Source organism: Pseudophryne corroboree, chromosome 5 (assembly GCF_028390025.1).
Source record: "Pseudophryne corroboree isolate aPseCor3 chromosome 5, aPseCor3.hap2, whole genome shotgun sequence".
Lineage (NCBI taxonomy): Eukaryota > Metazoa > Chordata > Amphibia > Anura > Myobatrachidae > Pseudophryne > Pseudophryne corroboree.
Genome location: NC_086448.1, coordinates 158,373,830 through 158,397,904, shown reverse-complemented (window position 1 = coordinate 158,397,904; position 24,075 = coordinate 158,373,830). Strand labels below are relative to the sequence as shown.

Below are 24,075 nucleotides of genomic sequence, written 5' to 3'. Positions count from 1 at the left end.
AAATGTAAAGACTTTCCGTATATTGTTTGTTTTTGTTATTTAGCATTTTTTTTATAATCCTATCTACTGTACCTGACATCTGCAGGTAATGGTTATTGGCCTGTGTGATATAGTAAGGACATAAGGTGTCTTAGTGCTCTGGGAAACTGTTCCTATAAGTCCAGTTGACAAGTCTGTAAGAATATTCTTAACAGTCGTACCCAACTAATGTGTCACGATGGGGTATTACCAATAAGCCGGGTGTGATTCCTCTTGCAGAAAAGGTATACTGTCAGGGAATCTGTAGGCTGTTTTTTTTTTTAAATAGTTCATATGTAATTAATGGCATTTTATAATGTGTGCGGTGCATACGGGTCCAGGGGGTTCCAATTTGCACACACTGCACCCATATAATTATACTAAGCCTTCGGGGGTCCCACTTCAGCCAGCGCTAGACAGAAATCACTAGGAAAATGACACAGTGGGGTTTTTCCCAGTGATTTGCACATGTGGAATAGAGAAGTTTCCATGGGCACCATGTTCCCAGAGACCTGTGCATGCACTGTAGACTCAGGCACAAAGAGTCTACTGCACTGCCAGAGAGGAGGGGGCCCGCATGGAACCTGCACATGGCCCGCTCCTCTCTTAAACAGCACCTGTATGTAGCCTTTATAACACATGTAGGGAATATGTATGCTAAGTGTTCTTAATATAACACTTAATTACTGTTATGACCATAAATGTCCAAATACAGAGTTTGGCTGTGTTGGTCCTGCAGGTGTGTAGTAGCCGCTATACCTTTGCAATCCTCACTTTGACTACCTCATCACCTCAAGAACCACACAGCAGAGTATCCGGAACCTCCAGACACAATAATTCAGCTCATTATAGCTGGAAGTATCCATGAGGTCTACTGGTCTTGGTAGGTTCCGGTGCTGTGCTTCAGAGTGTATGGGAGTGTATGTGTGAGGGTAAGGGTATCTGTAACTGGCATGGTTCATATAAGTATACACAGACTAAGTATAATGAAATAATAAGTGATTGTGGGCATAGACTTGCCTCCAGAACTTATACATTTATGTTAAATGAACAAGTTCCAACAGTACTACTAACACTTTATTTTCTTGTTATCAGAGGTTGGGACACCTCATAGTCTCTAGCTGCTAGGGAAACCTACATTTACTACCTACCTATGCACTATTTATTTTCATCTGATTTGGAATTGTGTTGTATCTAATGTCGACATGGTCCTAATGTTATGTCGACATTGGCCACGTCGACATTCATAGTATCAACACAGATGAAATGTTGACATGATTAGGATGTCAAAAAAAGTTCCTGGTGGTCTAAAAGTGACTTTACCTGGTTCGGCAGCTCCAGCAATATCTTCCAGGTCTGGCAGTCAGCTTATGAGGACTTTCAGCTGATACTGCGTCACTTAAATCTACCCCTTCCGTTGTCTAACCTTCTCGTCCCATAGCCTAACCCTGATCTCCTGCTGCAGCCTAAACCTAACTCTCCAATCCCTGTAGAACTCAACATTTCACAGGAACATGTCGGCTTTCTGCAGATACCGACATGTTGAATGTCCACATCATAACTGTGGTGTTGACATGATGACTGCATCCCTTATTTCTATGGTGGTGGAGAAATGTGGTTATTTTGAAATTTAGGTCCTTGGAACCTTATCCTTAATCTAGTTGGTAAAAATGCAGAACGTCAAGTTTCAAGCGACAGCTGCCTTTGAGGGAGGGTCTCTCCCTCTAATATCTGTTCTTTTTTTAGTTTTAAATGCATCAATTCTTTAACACAAACCAAACAATGGTGATGGCATCTGTGCGGGGAGCACCTCCATCCTTCCATATAACCATGTAAGGTTTGTTGAATGTAAATACAGATTCCTTAAGTGGTTTCCTGGTTACCAACTTGAATTTAAATGCCACCTTTCCTTTTAGATTGGTTTCCTTACATAAATTTACTGAGCTGTATGCTGTCCTCTGCTAATGACCCAATATTCAAAGCTATTGCCCTGTTGTTCATTAGCAGGGACCTGAGACGTAAATCTTTTCTAATATTTTTTCTCCATTCTTTCTCTAAATACTTTCTTGCACCCTGTAAGTGAAAACAAAAATGTGTTTCTCATTTACACATACCATCTGTCTGGAGTTTTCTACAGAGACAGCTTGGACAACTCACAGCAGGGAGAGATGCCTGTTCACACCACAGCCTACCCATTATTCAAAATAGAAATGTACCGATGGCTGCTTGGTAATGGCTTTACCAGTGCAGATGGAGCCAGTCTCAAGCTGGGTGAAACGGATTTGCTCTGACTAATGTACTTACTGCCAAAGAGTTGCGTGACACATTAGACACTATAGCCATTTCCTGACTGTCCACTGGGTAATTACAATCACCTGAGCTACCTACTTTGTTTTACCTAGAAGAGAAATTTCTAAGCATATTACTGTCTTGCACAATTTGTCTTCTAGCTCCTCTCCTAGGTGTTATACTGTATACCGTTTATGTTGTTTGAAGATGCCATTTGTACTGGGACTGGATGGTATGATTCCTGGAGCTACTGTATTCGGTTACTGGGCACCTCGTTACTTATACATAGTGTCCGTGTTTTATTTCAAGACCACAAAACCTGATAATGCCATTGTCAATTCATCTGAGACCCTTAGGAGCTAGCTACGTATTAGGTCTTTCCTGAGCCCTAAACACCATAGATAACTGGTGGTAATAAATTAAATGCTTGCTGGTAAATTTTATTTAACCTATTTTAACCCCTTCAGTGGCCGGTTTTACAAAAAAAGACACACCTCCAATGGCGCATTTTTTCATTTTGGGAGTGCAGAGGTTAAAGTACAGGGGGTAGTGCAGAGGGGTGATTGGCATCTCCAGCGTCGGTGCTGATGCTAAAAAAAAAACCTAAAACAGTGGGCTTTGAGCTAAAAAAAAAAATACACTCCTCTCATGGTGTGTATTTTATTCCTGGAATGCAGGGGTTAAGGGCAAGTGGGGGTGAGTCGGGGGAGTTAGAAAGTGGGGTGGTGAGCAGTCGGGGATCACCCGCGTCTGCGCTGATTCCTGGCCGCATAGCATTCCTGTTTAGCACGCCCCCCGGCTAATAGGAGGCCGGGGGGCGGGCTTAACTGCATAATAGCTTATGCAGATTAACTGGCGCAGTCACGCTGCACGGCTGTCCCCGGGGAATCAGTCAGTAGCATGTCTGGAAATCTTTGGCTAACACGGAAGATTTCCGGGAATACCACTGAAGGGGTTAAACAGACTTCTAAAATCTGTCGACTCTACGCATAACCCCATGCTAGCATGTGTTAGCTAATCTGTGTGACCGTTACGGGCTCTCAGGCATCTATCTTTATTCTAGGGAAGCAGCTATATTTTTATTTTTAAATAATGTTGGTCTCTTTTGTAATATAGTGCACAAAAAAATGCTAATTTATTTCTTGCATTTTGTTGCCAAATTCTCTATTTTAAAATCTAAAATGCCCTTAGTAAAGGTGCATACGCATGGCGCGATTCTGGCTAAAGGCCGAATTTGACTCTGCGATTTCCTTTGAACTCCCTGGAGCCCAGAACCACCGATATTTACTGCAGACATGGTGCAATTTTGGCTATGTACAATTTTGGCCTATATACAATTTTGACTATACTAGAAACTAGATTGTACACAATATAGTCAAAATTGCCTTGCATGCACAGTCTATATTTGTCTTGCAATACCGACCCCGCGTGAGCGTGCATCGGTATCGCAAGCTGTAAACACATGGTGCGATATGTGCTAACTTTTCTTACGATTTTGACTATATAGTCAAAATCGTAAGCACACATCGCACCGTGTATATGCACCTTTTAGACTAATATTTTTATTTTATTTTTCCAAAAGTTCTTGATGAAAGGAGCTGGGCATGTCATGAAAGGAAGACACCTCTCTATCTTTATGCGGGTTGTGTTCATGATACCGGTGATCAGCATGCCGACGCCAGATTCCTGACCGCCAGACTGATGGCAGGGGGACAAACGCAACGAAGCCCCTTCCAAGCTCGCTTCCGGCATCAGTATGCTGACCGCCAGGATCCCGACTGCCGGGATTGTGACTACATCCACTTTATGCAGCTTATAATACCCAAAGATTGTACAGCATGATCATACGAAGCACTGCTATTTGTAAAGTACTTTTAATTGCAGTATAGTAAATACAACAATGGAAATGATTTCTCTAAGGCAAAAACTGGCGACAAAAAAAAAAAAATTATTTGTGATTTGTAAAATTAGAGAGAATATAATTCATGTTTAATAACGATTTGCAATAATTGTTTAAAAAATTAAGTATCCTAGAACAATTCCAGTGACTTGCAACTTATTTTATTTTCCACTGATTGGATAAAACTTAAAAATGAATTGGACAAAGTTCATTTTTAAATATGTTAGATTTTCTTTTGAATGTTGTTGTCTTAACTCCCCACAAGCTATAATTCTTCATGGATAGTAACAGCAATGACATCTGCAGGTAATAAATAGACTGGAGAAGAACTAAAAGATTGCATTTTTTCAACGCAGTAAATTGCAAAATTTTGTCATGTGCAGTTTATTTTAGAGTTTTTCTAGACACTATTATTTTTATGGTGATGTGAACACACATAATCTTGCAAATAATTGCGTACTGGACTCTGTACAGATACAGGTTTTTTGTAAACCATGTTTTGATAAAGGTTTTTCTGCATAATATAATGCCCAATTACTTATTATTGGCTACTTACTTTTGTACTTGTTACAGTCAGTCAAATATGTAACTAAGTTTATTGGTCACTGTATTGTGCCTTTTAATGGCAGTTTATATGGTTGCAGTTTAAAAAAAAAAATAGTAAATCTACGCATAAAAATGAAATTCCATTTACTGGAACTTAGAAGCAAAACAGAATATATACATATTAATGTTGCTATGAGTTTGTACAGTAAAAAGACTAATTATTTGGTAACCATTTATAAATAAAAGTGTTGATGTGTTTTCTGAGCATGCACATGAAAAAACCTCTTTAAAATAATGGATTTTGTTTTTCCTGAGAACCAATGAGCCGATTAAAATTATTTACTTTATAATTCAGGGCGACCACTAGTGCTTAGCACTAGGTGAAACCGATGCTGAAATTCATACCAATAAGTACACCTTTTTATTTGTAGACCCATTTAGATTTAGAAACAGGAAAATTGCTATCAGACCTTTGCAGATGTTAATAGATGTGGACACAGCTGAAAGGATTTGACATATGCAAATTTGCAAAAATGTCAGCAATCTATAAATTATTCAAAACAAATAGTCCTAGAACAATAATATCTATCTAATGTGTGTGTATATGAAATCTACTGCTGTAATAGATAATAAAATTTCTTGTGTCATTTAAGAAGTAATATTTTATAATTAGTTCAATTATTATAAGGTCCCATTATATCGATTGCATCCATTATAAATTACTTCTGCTGATTAACTGAAATTTTTTATTTAATTGTGTATTTTTAGTATTCTGCTGTCCACTTACATGACATTTTTCCTTCCATTTTTATTTTGTCATAATGCATGTTGATTCTGATATAGGGGTATATTCAATTGAAGTCTGATCCAATCCGACATTCATTTGTCGGAATGGATCCCACCTGGGCTATTCAATGACATCTCAATTCGACTTTTAAAGTCGAATTGAGAGCGGGGAGGGGGGGGGGGAGCTGCTGGCAGACAGGAAGAGCTATATAGCCGCTGCTGTAGCGCTGCTCTCTTCCGTCTGCCCGCGGCTCTCCCCCGTCTCCTTCCCCACGCCCCGTCTCTCTGCCTCTCTCAGTCCCTGCATCACAGCCGCCGCTGACTGCAGCGTCCACCCGGCTCCAGCAAGTAAGGTCTCGCTTGCTGGAGCCAGGTGGACGCTGCTGTGAGCGGCGGCTGTGACATTCTCCAGCGCTGCTCACCACATCCCCGGCGCGGCTCTCCCCGTCCCCGCCTCGGCTCTCCAGTCTCCAGCGCTGCTCTCCCCATCTCAGTTCGACATTTTTTTAAAGTCGAATTGAGATGGTCAAAAAGGCACGTTCCGCCGATCCACGTGCTTTTCGACGAGTCGAATTCCTCGACTTGTCGAAAAATTTGGGGTTTGATTGAATAGGTCGGAACCCCTTCCGACCTTAAAAAAGTCGAAAACTGACATCTTTTCGACAGACGGCAGCTTTCGACTTCATTTGAATATACCCCATAATATCTGATGGGCCATAAGAGTGAGCAGATTTTGGGCTAGTGTGCAATGCTTAAATAAATTTAAAATAATTAAGATAAATAATCCTTTTGTTGGTTATTTTTGGGTGCAATATATGTCACCTGAGTAATTTGACCTTGACCAGACTGTAAAACTAGAAGTTTGACTTGAAAATAATAGTAATGATATTTCTGACATTGTTAAATAATTGTACCTTGCCAACATTGAAAAATGTCAAATATTACAGTTCAGATTTCAAATAGGGGAGCCACACCAACTGTCATCAACTGCCATTTCAAACTGACTCCCTGGCAGTTGGTGTGGCTCCCCTATTTGAATTTTGAACTGAGCTGCAGCCCCACCTCTGGAGCCGCCCCTGTATGTGTGTGCGGCTATATCTATCTATATCTATCTATCATATAGCCCACTGACGAAGTCTGAGACAAAACGCGTAGAGGAGTGGCTTTGTGACTCTGCGTAACTGCTCTAGCTGCCGTGGTGTAGCTTGATGTTTTAAAACCAAGTGGTACTAAGATCACACAGTTGAAACTGGTGGTACGAGGGTTACTAATGCGGTAGAGAAAGTGAAATGTTTTTAACAAAGGTTTATAAATGAATGATACACATTCTGGAGTGCCCCATGTGGTTTTGCTTACACATATACATATATATATATATATATTTATTATACACACACACACTCTTCCCCAGCGGCTGTTATTGTCTGCAGCTGCTGGGTGGGTGATGACCGATCAGCAGTGATCGACAGCATGGCACACACTGGGGCTGGGAGGCAGAGGGACCTTCCGGTCCTCCCTAAGAACGGCAGCAAAGGGAGGTTTCACTTCCCTGTAGCTGCACACTCTGTCTATCTGACTGGTCGCATCCTGTGCAGCCAGGTCAGATAAAACACTTGCTGGCATTGTCACATCTGTTGCGACCATGCCAAGCAAGTGGTTGAGTGCCCCCCAAAAAAGGAGTCGTCTTTTCTCCCCACCGTACATTGTCTGTTGCCTGGCTCTGGGGAGCACCACCAACCCATATACAACTAAATTATAAGTTGTATCGATATTGACTGGTAGTTGGGTCACATACATACATATACTTTTTCCTCTGCTGTAGTCTCCAATGCCGACATTTCATTTGGAATATTGGTAACAGAGTAGGGATCTTGTGGGGATACTCCATCTTTTTGTTTGTATTGGAGACTTGACAGCCATTCATAATTATAATCTTAATAAAGCTCCCATTTATCTAAGGTGTTACAGATATTCCTCACTGAATACCATGACCTGCATAAAAACATTGTACCTACAGTCGCATTGTTCTATACAGTCTCAGCAGTGAAACATTTTGACTAGATCTACAGTATGGTAAAACTCTTCTGTAAGCACTATTGGGATTCTTTAGAAGAGTAGAATGGTTTCTGGACGTTTGGGACGGGATGTAATGACGACCGAGTTCGGTGGCCATGCGGGATCCCAGCCGAACATGGACATTTTTTTTAAAGGGGCAATCCCTTACAAGGCATGGTTTTGCCTTGTAAAAGATTGCCCCTTTAAAAAAAACGTCCGAGTTCAGCCGGCATCCCACGCGGCCACCGAACACGGATGTCTTTACATCCGGCCCTTGGATTGAACAATTTAAAATTTTAAGAAGTCCACAAAAATGCTTGTTATCTCCATTGAATCATTCTGATAGCATTTGAAAACATTATATTTCCTACTATTAACCAGGTACATTGAATAACACAGATCAGGACAACGTTTAGGGCAGCACCTTAGTTTGCTGCCTCATGTAACTAGTGTCATGGGTTATATTCTGAAAGGAGCCCTATGCATGTGGAGTTCATGTGTTTTCCCAAAGTTTGTGTGGGTTTCCTCAAGTCCACCAGTTTCCACAAAACACTGCGTTGCGAGGGCATGGTGGCCAAAATGGGAGCATGTCACAAGTATTTTCAGGGCAGCTGTGTGACTTCATGCAGCTGCTCCGATTAAAAAAAAAATGGCATTTGACCACCTACCAGTGCAGGCAGGGGTTGACCTTTAAATCGCAGATGCATCGTGAGGCGGCACCACGCATGCTAGACTGCTGTGCTCTGTGCTGGCCGGCCACCAGCATCTGAGGAGATGGACACAGATCTTGCTGCGGGAAGCAAGGACTTTGTCAAACTCTGAATAACCCCCGTAAGACCCCTTAGTCATAGAAACTTAGACATATACTACATATCCATGTAAGTATTTTGACTATATCAATAATACTTTGGTTTACATAAGACATTGAAAGTGTGTATTTCTTTTTAGTACCACTGTACTATTTACACAGCTAATTACTAATGTTTACAAAAAAATATTGAGTAGGATCAATAATGGTTACCTTTATTTCTCTCTTTCATTTTAGGGATTTTAAAAGTAAAAACGTATTGCTGAGAAATGACCTGACAGCCATCCTGGCAGACTTTGGGTTAGCAGTACGGTTTGAACCTGGAAAGCCTCCTGGAGATACACATGGACAGGTAATTATATACACACTTTGGTTTTAAAATCATACCTTATTTATGTACATACTGTACGTCTTCTGGAAATTTTCCAAAAAGAGCCCACGCAGCTAAGTAAATGAGGTCATCACTGTATATGTCCTTTCATGTATTTCTAAACTTGTATTTCCATTTTTACCCAGGTTGGAACAAGGCGTTATATGGCTCCAGAGGTGCTAGAGGGTGCAATCAACTTCCAGCGTGATTCCTTTCTCAGGATAGACATGTATGCAATGGGGCTTGTGCTCTGGGAGATTGTGTCCAGATGTACAGCTGCTGATGGTGAGTCTTTGGCTCCCCCTAGAGGTCATGAGAATAATAATATGGATAATAGTTATTTGAACAAATATGTTCTACAATGTCAAAAACAGTAAAAGTACTACCCTATATCATAATAAGCTAGACCTGTGTCCTATAAGATGCTTTTCTACATATTAGGGAAAATTCAGATGTGTTTGGAGTAGTGATCGCTGCTGCTTCCTTGGAAGCAGCAGAGGTAGCTCTGTATGTAAATGCAGCAGGAGGCATCTATTACAAGTAAACGCCTCTTTCTGCAGTAGTTATCTGAGCTGCGTCCTAGGAGGCAGCATCAGATCACTGTAACACAATCAGGCGGCTTGCGGGTCGTGCAAGCTGCCCGTTGCAAATCCACGTAAGAGGCCAGGAAATCTCCGTCAAACAACTGAGGTTCTGGCCTCTTCCCTACCCTTAAATTGCGATGACACGCCCCCATTTTCACAAATAGAGACTGTGTCGCAGGACCCCTTCATGTATGCTCAGAACAGGTACTCTGTGCATCACTGCAGATCCTGCAGTAATATGTACCTATACACGTTGGACAACACTTCTTTGTACTTGATTGTCTGTAGGGCCTGTGGATGAGTATATGTTGCCATTTGAAGAAGAGATCGGTCAGCATCCATCTTTGGAGGATCTGCAGGAAGTTGTTGTACACAAGAAGATGCGTCCCATATTCAAAGACCACTGGCTAAAACACCCTGTAAGTTTTGAGTTGTAAATTGTAAAGGATGTTGAACCATCAGACAACTAAGGGCCTAATTCAGACCTGATCGCTCCTCTGCGTGTTTGCATAGGTCTGCGATCAGATAGCCGCCGCCCCCGTTTAGAGTGAAAACCTGTGCAAGTGTGCGAATGCATGCGTACACCGTGCGAAAACTATGCCAGACAGCGGACATCTGCAAATCCGTTTGCAACTCGCACACCATCAAATGATTTTTCCAGTGTGTGCGTAGCCCAGGACTTACTCTTACGGTGTGATAGAAACAGGCTGATCAGGCCCGAAGCTGTCGTCACACACCCGCCCTGAAATGCTTGGGAACACCTTCGTTTTTCCTGATACTCTCAGAAAACGTCCAGTTACCACCCACAAACGTCCGCTTCCTGTCAATCACCTTGCATACGCCTAGCGATCGAAATTTTTGCACCATTCTGTCGCTGTTTGGGCTCGCGCGTGCACATTACGGTGCGTATGCATGCGCAGTCATTCGATAATCGGCTGGTGTGCGATTTCGCACAGCAGCGATCAGGTCTGAATTAGGCCCTAAGTGTTAATACAGCCACGTTATACAGATTCAAGTTTCTTATTCAGATAAAATTTAATTGTGGATCACATTACCTTGAAAAGTCTCTCTCCCCCTCTCTCGATCTCTCACGCACCTTTCTATATCTCCCTCCGACCTCTTATTCTCTTCCCCTCCCCCTTCTCGATCTCTCCCCCTTTGCAATCTCTGTCCCCTTTTGATTTCTCTCCTTTCTATGGGGGATGTATCAAGCAATGAAAAAGTGGGCCCGTTGAGATGTTGCCTATAGCAACCATTCCACTTCTACCTATCATTTTATAGAATGTGCTTGATAAAAATGAACTCAAGAAATGTTGGTTGCTACGGGCAACTTCTCCACTGGTCCACTTTTGTACTCTTCACTGCTTGATACATCAACCTCTATATCTCTCCCCTTCTATAGTTTCCATGCAAATTTGTTGCAGTAACATTCCAAGACCATGCTATTGCGAGTGATTTCAGCCAACGTCGCCCAAATAGGCCCCCCCATTACTCACCGTGCAGTTGCCAAGCTGCACTGTGAGTAATGGGTGGCCTGTTTGGGTTACTGTAGAAATAATTTGCAGTAGCAAGTGTGCTTCGTTCTCCAGATATCCAGACAATTTCAACATGTTCTATTTGTGTTAGTGCCATTGTCAATGTCACAACCTGCTAAAGAAAACTCGGTTAAAACTCAAGAATGAATAAAAGACGGTAAAACGAAGCAGACCATTGTTTTTCTTATGTAATTCTGCATCTGTTTGATATGTCACATGACTACCTTCCTAATTAAAAAAATTAGAGTTGCATCCAAGATAGCAGACTTCAGGATGGCCGCCATACTGGTGACATATCCTTAAAAGTTTTCCCAGCCCCCATATCATATGTGTAGACACTGGATTAATATTTCCTTACTCCTTTCCTTATGAGGGTATTTCCACACTTTTATGTACCACTGTACTGCATTTCGTTTTTTGCAAGTGCATAATTTTGCACAAACCCTCATTTGTTTTAACCGTTTCTTTTGACAGGGCTTGGCTCAGTTGTGTGTCACAATTGAAGAGTGCTGGGATCATGATGCGGAGGCACGACTCTCTGCTGGCTGTGTTGAGGAGCGTGTATCTCAAATCCGCAAATTAGTGAATGGCACTACCTCCGACTGCCTTGTTTCCATTGTTACATCTCACACCAATGTGGACTTGCCACCCAAAGAGTCCAGTATATGAGTCATTTATTACATTTGTCTTTCCAGACTCGGTTGAAAATAGCGGAAAAACTATATATAGATATATAAAAAAGGAAAATAGAAAAAAAACAACACACACAAATGCAGCTGCTATTTTATCTTGACTTTTATTTTTACTTTTTTTGTTTTTGTTTCCTTTTTTATATTTGGCTTCTTGGAGTGGGTGGGTGGGTTGGATCAATTTTACCAGCACGTTGTTCTATTGTATATTTAAAGACGAAAAAAAGAAAAGAGAAAAATAACAAACGAACATCTCAGCAAGCATTCAGGTGCCGACTTATGAATGCAGAAAGGTGAAAGTACTTCAGAACCTCAACAAACTCCTTTTTAGATATGCTATATTGGTTTCTCTTAATGTGTGACCTTCTCAGAAGAGGACTCATAGGAGACCACTTACAAAAATGCTGCAAACTTTGTAGTAAGCTGAAGACTGTTACATAAGGTACACCTTCCACAAACCAGATTCCCTTCAACAACCGTAATCACCTTCTATTATTACCTTCTGGACATTATACTCCAAAAACCGTCTGTTGTGTCTTTTACGGATCTAACGGGTGTCTTTGTAACATATAGAGAAACAAGTAACGGAATGTTCTCACGTTTGAGAGCTAAATATTTGGGAGGTTCTATGTGTGGGCAGGGGCAGACTGTGGATGCAATTTGCAGCATTCGGCAAATGATTTATTGCTACAAAGCTACTTCTCAGGTACATATTAATGAAGGGGAAGGATGCTTTTCCAATGCAGTGCATTGCCGTAGGAAATTGGTACAGAGAAAGATAAGCCTGATCATCCACACACTACAATGAAGTGTGAGGGGCAGCCCAACGTATTTCTGTTGGCAGTTTATATTTTTAAGTGTACAGTATATAATTTTAAAATCAACTGCCTTGTTAGATAACCAGGTGATTTACATCCACACCGACAGGTCATAGGATTAGCAGCCATTAAAAGCTTTAACAACAAATATGTCCACTCAACATAAGCTAACGTCCTTTTGACCTAGATTGCTGTTCTGTCAGTGTTGCTATAAGGTATTCTTTCTCTGTACTGTAAAATAATAACCTAGCTTGGTGCATATTCAGCCACTAGATTTGCCAGAACTTTGCTCAAGTCATTGAATGTTTCTGATGCTGCTGATTCAATACTAGGATACATTTTTCATCTGCAAAACAAGCAATGTTTTTAAAATACACAAGCATTCAATTTACGTGGCTTCCATGATTGATCTTCTCAAGTGCTGGATGACACTGCAGTTTATTGCAGTGTGTGTATCCAACATGTGAATGGGTCAATTACAAAAAAAAAATACATTTAAAAAAAAAAAAAAATTCATGACCATAGACCACCTCAAACCAGAAATACCTCAGAATTTTGTATTTGTATAAGTTTATTATATATTTTTAGTTGTGTTGTCTTGTAGTAAGTATATTTTAATGTGAGTTGGCTTTTCTGACAAGGGAGTTTAAAAGAAAAATTAAAAGAAAAAAAATTCAAATCCTTTTGGGAAATGCTACCTTTTTTGTTTTTATAAGAAAACCATTGTAAATAATTGTACACATTTGTAGATTAACTGCCTAAATAAGATATCTGGTTATCATTCACACACTTGTGATAGCTATTTCACTCTGTCCTTTTTTAATACACAGTAAGCCTTTTTTTCCTTTTAAAAAACAATGTATTTCATAAAGTTTTTTATGATTTTATTTTGAAAGTCCACTTATGACTTTTATATGACCCAAAAGCTTATTGAGCAAGTGCTTACTTACTACATTTTAAGGCATCGGTGATTTTTATGTGTTTGTTAACGTGCCTTTTTTAATTCACAAACACTGTTAGCAAAGGCCACTCATTTTTGGTCCTTTTCTTTGACCGCACCTTGGAAATGTAAGTTAAAGATGTTAAATTATTTTTCACAAGAAAGGCTTACTGTCAGTTTTATCTGAATGAACTTTACTTCAGTTTTTTTCCCCCTTACTTAAACACAAATGTCAGAAGCTTTAATGTCCTTAGTATAAGTGCCATATTTGATTTAATAGTCTTCTATTACAGTGTATGTCTTTTTAGACATTATGATCAGCTGATTAGAATGTTACTGCAAAAATGTGCAGTTTGTGCGCTGGGATTTTTTGTTGTTTAATGATCCTGTATTTTATCATCATTTGATCATGATGTAAATTGTCTGCTAATTTCTTTTATAGAACATATTTTATTATCATGCTATATAGCAAAAGGAAGAAAAGGAGAACTCTTACACCGAAAATGTATAAAGCAAGAGTTCTGTTTTTCCAAAGGGAAATTACCTAGTGTAATATAAGGTCTAATTTTATGATGCTAGTATGACAATTAGCATATAGGCTCTTTCAAAAAAACACATAAACATGACCGGAAAAATAGGACTGTTGTGTATCTAGTGTTTTTTAATATTTTAGAGTTTTTTTGTGTGTTTAGCTGGGCTTGTACTGCTATAGAGATGAACATACAAAATATAACTTTCTAAAGTGTTTTCTTTTCTTTTTTTTTGGGGGGGGGGGGAATCATAATAGCTGAATAAAAGTGTAAGCAAATTAATGTGACAATGTGCGAAAATAACTAAATATTATATAGGAAACAACAGTGAGCCTTCACTATAATGTATCACCAACTGACATCAATTTAAAAAAACAAAGGATGTGCATGCAATTTTATTTCATTTTACTAATGAAATGTACACACATGGTGCTATGTTGTTGTATCATTGACAAAATGGAAAGTTAAATATCACCATTTACCATATTTATTATTTAGACATAACCAGACATTATAATTTGAATACACCTTTGTTAATCTCAGCTACTTAAACATTACCTCTTAGATTTAATTTGTAACAAGAAAATTAATGGCTTCTTTTGTTTATGCATAGTATTGTTTTACAGAATATTTTCATGCATATTCTACTATTTACATGCAGCCAGTTAATTTTATTTCTTAGCATAATTTCACCAATATAACTACAATAGATTTAATTTTGATCATTTTTCAGAGAAAATACATTTTGACAAAAAACACTATTTAAGTATTATGTATAAAGTTAACACACACTACAATATCAGAAGGGATTTCTCACAATAAGCTCTACAGTGCACAATAAGCTCTACACTGCATTGTGTGTTTCCCAAAACCAAGAATCAAAATAATACGATCAAAAGGGATATTTGTTGTTGCATTAAAATTATATGGAAAGTATGAAGACATTAAGCCTATGTACTCATTCTAATTTGGAAATTTTAATCTAGAGAAAGTGGTGTGCTATACAGAACATGTTTTCTAGAAATGCGCTTGCTGCACCAATGTTACTACTAATGTTTAGTAGTACTAAGTATAGGTTATAGCAGTGCTATTGAAAAGCTTATATTATATAATTCAACTTTACCTTTCCAAGGAGTGCTTGGAAAGTGTAAGAAATAGTTCTACAGCATTTTTATAATTATCACTTTGGTACTTGGTTATAAATGTTCCGAACTGTTTATAGAGTATTTTAACCTATGTAATAATAAGCACACTATTAAGGTTAGCATTACAATTTGTTACTGTAACTCCATCACTTCAAATTGCCCTGGTATTTATATTGATGTTAAGCTATTCACTTTCCCTTGAAATAATTGTCATTGTTAACAGCATTGTGTCTCCATTGATTTTTAAACTTTTTAACGTGACCTGTGTGTACATTTCAGCCTAAATTTGTTTGATATCTGTATGTGATTTTCTTCTAAAACAAAATGTACAAACTTGAAAAAGTTGCTACATTTTTTTTCAAAGTCTTACAGAACAAGTGTTATGCTTCTTGAACCAAAAGTGGACACATTATGCAGTGTCACAGTCAATTTGTAATTTTAAGGACCCAAAAAGATTTGCACTATTATCTACTGTAGGTAAAATACCTTAAAATGTAGATGCCAGCAGTAAATTTGTGACTGAAATTTGTACAGACCTTTTTAAACCAAAAATTAAGAAAAAAAAATAGTGATTGCTTCCATAAGTTTTCATACATTTTTGTTTTTATGACGTTATATATTCTATATTGTCTTTCTCAGTAAAATGAAAATGATCATGTTTAAATGATGCTTCCTTCAAAAGTTATTTTTATAAATATCCATAAATATTGGTACCCAGACAACTATAACCATTAAACATTGCTCCCATAGCTAACTCAATCTTTAAGGCACATTTAACTTCAATGTAGTGCATTTGAGAAACTTACGATATTCTAATAAAATGTAGATTATTTTTTTCTGATGCTCTTCCTCCTTACTATGTAATACTATGTTCAGTTCCTATAGTTGCATGCTATCCGTTTTTCCTGGCCCCTAGTAGTAGTAGTAACAGTAGTGGCTTACACTCACAAAAAATCCTAGCAATTGAATTATTCAAGAGCAAAATAGATGTATATTTTCACACATTCCAAATTTTAATTTAACTATTTTCTGTGACTTAAAATGAATTTAGCAAAAGTGTTAACATTATGTGATATGAACTATAAATTAGGATCTGGGGGATTCAGCAATAAATTAACAATGACAGCAGTGTGGATTATAATATTCAGATGCAATACAACAAAAAATTTCTGTATGTACTTTGAAAAATTGTGTAGCAATTACCTAATGAAAGTGCATTACCATGTGAATGTTGCTCTATTCTGCAAAGTAATTTTTTTTAATGTATCCAGATATTTTCTGATATCCAACTTTTTTTTTTTTTTAACACATTCTGTATATCTCATGGATTAATACAAGACCTCAGTCTTTTGCCATTTCCTCTGTGATGGAATACTTTTTTTTTTTTTTACATGTTTTAAAGATAAACAAGAATATGTTTGTGCCTTTTTGTTTCACCAGGGAGGAACAAAACAACTGTGCAAAGCTTCTAAATTAGTTTTTTGTTTTATTTTAATTTATCTACAGTACATATATTTTCTAGCATTCTTGTCATTCTTGATTTAACTCTTGGGATCCAGTGACTTTTGTAAACCAATTACCTCAAAGCTCATGTTGAACAGTGTTGGTATACTGCCATTTGAAATATAGAGGCCCCCATGTGTAGATTTCTTGAACGGTGTATTAAATTCTGAAGAATGTGGAAAGACCATTATTCTTTTCCCCAAATCAGAGTGAAAACTCTCCACTGGCATTCAATTGTTGCTCAATACAGATTTGAAGTGTACCAGTGACCACATATATTTTAAGACAATATGTTTGTGTATACACATTTACATATATATGTACGTGTTTTTGTGCATGTGTGTGTGTGTGTGTATGTGTACACACGCACATAATTTGCCAACAGACATCAATGAATATGGCTGAATACAAACAAGTGTGGGTTACAGTCATATAGGAATTCATTGTAAAAAGTGTGTATGTGTGTGTGTGTGTGTATATATATATATATATATATACATATACACACACTTGGTGTCAGGTTCCCTAAAAATAAGTACATTTTGAAAAGCAAGGGCATAAGGTCACTTTTAATTTGCAATCTATGCAACTAATTTAAAGTCTGAATTTAATGTAGAATCAACATTAATAAGTGAAAAACAAGACAGCATGGACAATTGAAATTTTATTTGCATTTGGAAACCTCATATAATTTTATTATAGAACCATGACTAGATCAGTCAGTCACAGAGGTGGCTTTACAATGTGCCAAAAATATAGAACAATATAAAAAAAATAACATTTCTGGCCACTATTTGTTTCTCTTTTAATTAGCCTTCTGCATTATATATGCTATAGTATTTTGTAAGAACACATAAAGTACATAATGTGCTAATGTTTTATATTCTTTGTTTTTAAACAGGCCTTATTATATGAATATACAATAATATATTATTGTGCAGGTAAAATAGCCCAAAAAAGATTTAAACATAACATTTTTGGGGGGTTTTAATTACTGAAATGCAGAATTTTGTTAATCAAAGAATATTAAAATACATTCCTTATTTTAGAACTCTAGGATTTGAATTGTTTTATTCCAGGTATGTTTCCATGCAGGTTTTTAAACTAATTGTGTCCCATGTCATGTTGGTATAAAACACAATAGTTTTTAGCATAGTCAGAGCTTTTCACTCACTGCTGTATTTTTATTATATATTTTTTTGGGGGGGGGAAGTTGAGAGCAAGATGGAATGGCTGAGATTAATTAAACGTCCATTTTATTTTTCAGTGAAAAATAACTTCTTTATTAAATCTTTCTGTAAGTATAGCTAAAAGAAAAGTTGGCTTTGTCAGTGTTTGAGTATGTGTCAAACGTTTGTGTACATAGTGGATCTTGGATCCTTTTTTTGAAGAATCCGGTCCAAGGGTATTGTAAAGTCTCCAGTCACGGAGAAACATTGTAAAGATGCAAGAGTCTCCATTAAGTAGCTATGTCAAAAAGGCTTGTTCCTTAAAAAAAACTGTAATCATTAATTTCTTAATTTTAACTATTGATAATCCGCACAATACCATTTTGAAAGAAAAACTACATTTTACATACATCTGCTCCTAAAGAAAACGGGGTCTGTATTACAAATATGTAAATGTTCACTACCTAAAAGACTTTGGAGTGTTATGCTTTTTTTATTTTAAAGAGCAGGCCGGGGAATATGATACATTTTTAAAAAAAAAATATTCAGAAAAATTAATCAGCAATGGTTCAGATTATTGTATTACCTAGTCTGATAAAAAAAAGTTTGTTTTGGTATTTTCATATTGGAACCTCTTGTATTTTGGTTTCTAATTTTTCTACAAATCAGCTTCATCTGCATACAAATTTGCATGTTTGAAAGTGTAGATTGACTTCTGTTTTTCTTATAACTTTCAGGAACTCTATTTTTTCAGATTATAAGACTTAATTATTTAATATTTGTGGGACTGAGTGCCTATTTGTGAATATATTTACCATTTAATATAAAAAAAAAGACTTACAAACAATTGGAAAATTTGTGGGCATCTGGAAAAAATTGTCTCCAACTACCTGTTGATTAAAAAAATAAAAAAGAAGAAAAAATCTTTTTGGAACTTCTGAAAAAATACTTCAAGGTTTTAAAAAAAAGTTATTAATATTCTTTGTACAAAGATTTTTTTTAAATCTGTTTTTACAGAAAAAGTTCAAACATTTGTTTTGTTATCTATAGTGAGCAGCTTGGAGAGAAGTCTTTGATGGTCAATTTTAAAGAAAAAAAATATATATTTTTTTTTAGTCCTTAGTCCCGGTTCAACAAAGTACCGTTTGAATATAATGAGAAGTTAAATCATGTGTGTTATATTTCACTATTGTAGCTATAAATATATGTAGCAAAGATAGCTTATACTACTGATTTAACATTCATAATGCTGAAATATCCTGATTTAAAGAATATATATATAAATATACACCAATATATACAGTTGAGCCTGTTGCTGTAACCCATTTTAAATTGATGGACTTTTAATGGATATATTTATCTATACCAAATAAAGTGACTGTATAAATAGATATGTCCATCTCTAAAGCACATTTCATTGCATTACAGTTAAATTAAGGTGTTTTTGTGAAAATAATGTATCATAGTTCATACATTTTCTGTGAAGCGTTGTCCCTTTTTACTGTAGTAAGCATAGAAGAGGGAAAAGAAGTAATGAGTTTGAGATTAGATTTGTTGAGTTTTGGTTTGACTGCTTTGATTACAGTATATGCACTGGGTGCCAGGATAAATTGTCATGAATGTAGTATTTACCCCGTGTAAAGCAGCCACACCATAACCAATAGGAGGATGTTTTAGAATGAAATATTTCAAGTTTATCTTTTTTTGTATATGAAAATAAAAAATAAATTACAGGTAAATTCTGAACCAATGTCTTTGTTCCTTTTGTTAATTTATTTAAGAGGACCCCCGTTACACAAATTATAAAATGTCCAATAATGGAAAAATATCTTGCAAAATGCTGTGTTTTGCCATTGAGCAATTTGGAATTGTAAAAACAAGTGCAAGTTACATGTTTTTAAGAGGCAAATCTAGAACTGTCATTTTACCTTGGGTAGATATGGAGGCTTTACTCTTAAACCATAAAGTAAAACATATTTTATGAAATAGGGTGACTTCTTAAATGTAATTTTTTTTGTGAGAGCCCAAAATTACTTAACACAACTTTAATTTATTAGGTCTTGTTTGCTTTGAAGGGATACAATATGTTATGCATTATACAGTATGTTATGCAAAGAGTAAATGATTTAAGACAAAATAAGAGTTCTAAATTGTGACCTCCAGGTTAGAATTCACAACCGAAGAAAAGTCTCAAATTCCTTATTCATGTTGGGGATTAATTTACTTATTTAGCAGCTAAGTAAAAAAATAAAATAAATCAAAAGCCATTTCATTCAAACCTTAATTTCCAAGAGGGTATTAAGAAAATCCCAGCTGGTTTTATTATACACATATATATATATATATATATATATACACACACAAAATCTGAGGGCGCTAGTGACTTAATTCAGACAATCAATAAAATTTAAAATTTATTCTTAAAATTCAATGTATAACTCTACTTCATCTTTTCAAATAACAGTTATCATACAGGATGGATACAACATCAAAAAATTTCAATATACACCAATCAGGTTTTTGCTCAGTTACAGTACCCAATTCAAATATATACCAATCCGGTTTTAATCATATATAAAACTCTCCCACAAGTTTTCATTTGACAATTTCCAAATTTTCATTACCAATTTTCCCCCGTAATTTATTCAATTCGCTTTTTCCTCCTATTATGTAGTGATTTTTACAAATCATATCCTGTTCTTATATAAAGCAAATGATCAAAATGTAAGCTCTCAATGGACTGTACTCCGTAAGATGCTTACTCACAACCTATGTTATTGAGATCAATTGCTTTTTACTCCTATTTTACCTTGTGTGTAGAATATATGTTGATATTTTATTGATAAGTTAATGACTATTACATTTTAAAGAAGTACAGGGGAAATGGGTTGAGAGCCTTTTCTGGTGTAATTTAAATTCACGTGTTCACATGCAAAACAAACTATCTTCAGATACATATGATTCTTTTGTTAAGCACATGTCACATGCACATACTGTACGTCCCACTTGTGCTAATGGTTTCAACCATTACAGGCAACAAAAACATTTGATAAGCATTAATATAACTGCAAAAATGTCTTGCACAGAAACAAATAGTTGTCTCATGCATAGAAAAAAAGAAACGTTTTGATAAAGCGCACACACAAACAGCATGCAAAAAAATAATTCCTAGTGGCTTGTTAGTGCTTAGAATTAGCACCATCCACTATTTGTCCCTAACCAACCACAAATAATACTGCTTCCTCAGGCATATATACAGTATGTGTTTGTTTGTATCAGTCTGCGGTCGGTGTATGGTTATAAGCAAGCTAACTTGTCCTTATTGTAACTGGTCTACATTAGAATGTCACCATCCTACCAATCCATGTGCAAGTAGATGTAAGTGGCAGCATGTGACCACTGTTCTAGGCATGTACAGAGTCACACAACTTTAGTAGAGTACAATAGTCTATTCCAGTATAAAGATACACATTCCAGTGGGAAAACTCAACTAAAATGAACCCCACTGAATCCACACCACAATAGAACTGGGCCAGTCTTTAAAGAAGTGTATTATCCATTTGTTATGTGGTCTACTCTAGGACAGCACTGACAAATGGTAAAGGCTCATTGTAGGCTAGGCAATGATTCGTGCAGTGAACCCCTTGGCTTTTGTTACTTTCCCTACTTTTATGCTGTGTTTTTGTTTTTATATACATTTTTTTTTTCTTTCAGTACATTTGTAGTTCTTCCAGTTGTTTGTTCATTCCAAAGTATCGTGCACTCTGCCAGTCCTTTAGGCTGGCTCTGGCTGACCAGCTATTGCTGTGGCAAAAGAGCTAAACATATGTCTGGTATCTTCACATATGGTGAAAACTTTGGGATCACTGGGCACTCTTCAGTAGTGACCACATCACATGGGAGGATGGACTTCTGCATAAGATTATTGATACGCGGGCTTTCCATGAGTATTGGACATCCCCAGGTAGTACTGAGTGCTAGTCCATATTGTCCCAATAGTTGATTACGTACAGATATGCAAAACAAATACTACTGTATGTTGCAATATAGATTTTTCTGGTCAGGGGTTGCGCAAGATGTGAATGCTTTGGTGCCACTTGCTGTTTCTCCCAATGTCTTGGGAAGTCCTATTTACAGCGTGCCCCTCATGCCCATGCTGATCATTGATGAGTCATTCAGTGTGTCCATTGATATCGTGGGTCTCTTACTCAAACCCAGCTGAGCTTTGATAGGCACAACCTTACCTTCATTGACTAGGCCACATTATAATAAAAGGCAGAATCTCTGTCATGTCCAAATGCAGAGCATGTATGAAAGGCTGATAGACACGTTTAGCCCAATAGTATTTGCCCTGGAGGTGATTAGTTATGAGTTCAGTATGAATTGCCGGCGGACGGGATCCCAGTTGTCATTATTTTGTCCGTCAGAATGTCAGTAGCTGGGCAAGCTCTAGAAAGCCGCTTACAGGTTTGCTGCGATTGCCACGCTGCGGGCAGGATATATTCTCCCTCGATGGATGTTGTGGACACCCACAGAGGGAGAATAGCCTGTGTCACCTGTATTCTGGCGGTGGCATTTCACCGCTAGTTAGGATTCCAATGTTGGTATTGTGACCGCCGGCATGCTGACTAGCTGTATTTTAACTGCTTCCCTTATTTACCATGATCCCAAGTTTACAGTGGGTTCATGCAGACCTTTTAGGAGAAATTTGTTTTTTTAACCCTCTCTACATAAAGACCCCAAAATGGAAACTGTAAGCTAATTAATTAAATAAAAATAAAAAACCTAGGATATAGCCCTTTATTGAGGAAGGAAGGCTTTTGTGTGGCACTAGCTACCCCTGCAGTGGTCTTATGGGACATACACACAGGGTGATTTTTGCCTATTTTCTAAGCGATCTGTCTAGATTGCTTAAAAATTTTGCACGGATCGCTCCATGTGTACACCCCATGGCGATGCGCGGTCCCGCGTGTCGCCACCGACCGCTCAGATCTTTAGCACATGCAGGTAAGGTCTAGATCACCTGGCATGTGTATAAAGAACACTGCTTAGCACACATCGCTGTGTGCTGAGCGATCTGTGCTAACCTAGATTGCTTAGTACACAGCAAAATTTCCCCGTGTTTATGCCCCCTTAGACGTGGCTCACTAATCATTCCACATAAATCGCTTCATCACTGGGTTTTCTCCGGCAGGGTCCACAGGTTATCTACAGGATAACAAAGGGATATGATGGAGCGACAGCGGATTGGCACCAAACGATCAAAAGCTTTCAGGCCTTCAAGGATGCAATGGGCCCGTCCATATATCCCCACCCACTGGCTCAGGCAAATCGTTTTTTGTTTGGTCCGGTAGGAAGCCGGACCATGGTCAGAGGGCTGCTGTTTATTTAGCAGTCCTAATCTTTCTTATGTTATATTTTTTAGTCTTACTAGTTTTTTGAGTGATCTTTTCTTAACAGCGTCTTATACGCTTAGAAAGAGTCGCTCCAACAACTCTCCGCCGGGCCGTGACAACGCTTACCCATGAGTACAGTGCTGTTTCGGTGGGCGTCTGTGTCAGATATACTAGCAGGTCCAGCAGACATTACCAGGCTGTGGCCGGAGCATGGAGAGAAGGTAAGGCTTCGATTCCGCTGCTTAGATGGAATACAGACACAGCCGCACTGTATTGGGAGGAGACTACCCAACAGTAGCTGACGCGGCTGCCACCGTGGGTGAACCAGCGCTAGGCCTTAGGGATCTTAGGCACCAGGAATAGTATGAGGCCGCGATCCCTAGGGTTGATGTCAGCAGGAGGAGTTAGATGCTCTCCAACTCGCCATGAACTGTTTCCTCGCTTCCGTCCCAGATGCTACCACGAGGGGACTCGGTTGCAGCATAGGCCGCTGCGTTTGTGTTCACTAAGTGCTACCGCAAGGAGACCCAGTCGCAGCATTGGGCTGTGTGACCGGTGCGTCTATGTTCACTATAGGTTCCCGGAGCGACAGTGTACACTAGTAGCATCTGGATCCACTCAGCGTTCGCTAACATATTGATCAATCCTGGAAGCGAGGTGAGTCTCCCTGTATCCCACTTTACTGAGTACGGGCTATACAGCACTAAATTTCTATCTACTTTTTTCAGTATGAATAGTTAAGTGCCTATTGCATATGCGTCTGTGTACATTTACTGTGGTTTTCTTTGCATTGAGTCTGAATACATTAGATCTGTGTAAAACAGGATTCAGTAATATGTACTCCTACATACTTTTAAAATGTTTGTAGTTGATAATGTGCTCATATGACTAATATATAACATGTGACTGACTGCTAGTGTGATTGCTGACTTTAATATGTTTGTCAGTTGTTTCTTCTGATCCTCAATGCTGGTGCATGGGTAGGGTCAGATTG

General features: G+C 37.8%; 1 protein-coding gene across 1 annotated transcript in view; it reads left to right on the top strand.

Annotated features, from left to right (window-relative positions):
- ACVR2B (activin A receptor type 2B) overlaps positions 1 to 19,431 on the top strand; it is a 264,625-nt gene extending 245,194 nt beyond the window's left edge. The window contains exons 8-11 of the mRNA XM_063921838.1: positions 8,640 to 8,754; positions 8,919 to 9,057; positions 9,645 to 9,775; positions 11,366 to 19,431. Coding sequence (XP_063777908.1) covers positions 8,640 to 8,754; positions 8,919 to 9,057; positions 9,645 to 9,775; positions 11,366 to 11,560 — 580 coding nt within the window. The 3' untranslated portion in view covers positions 11,561 to 19,431. The remainder of the gene's footprint in view (positions 1 to 8,639; positions 8,755 to 8,918; positions 9,058 to 9,644; positions 9,776 to 11,365) is intronic.
- The last annotated feature ends 4,644 nt before the right edge of the window (positions 19,432 to 24,075 follow it).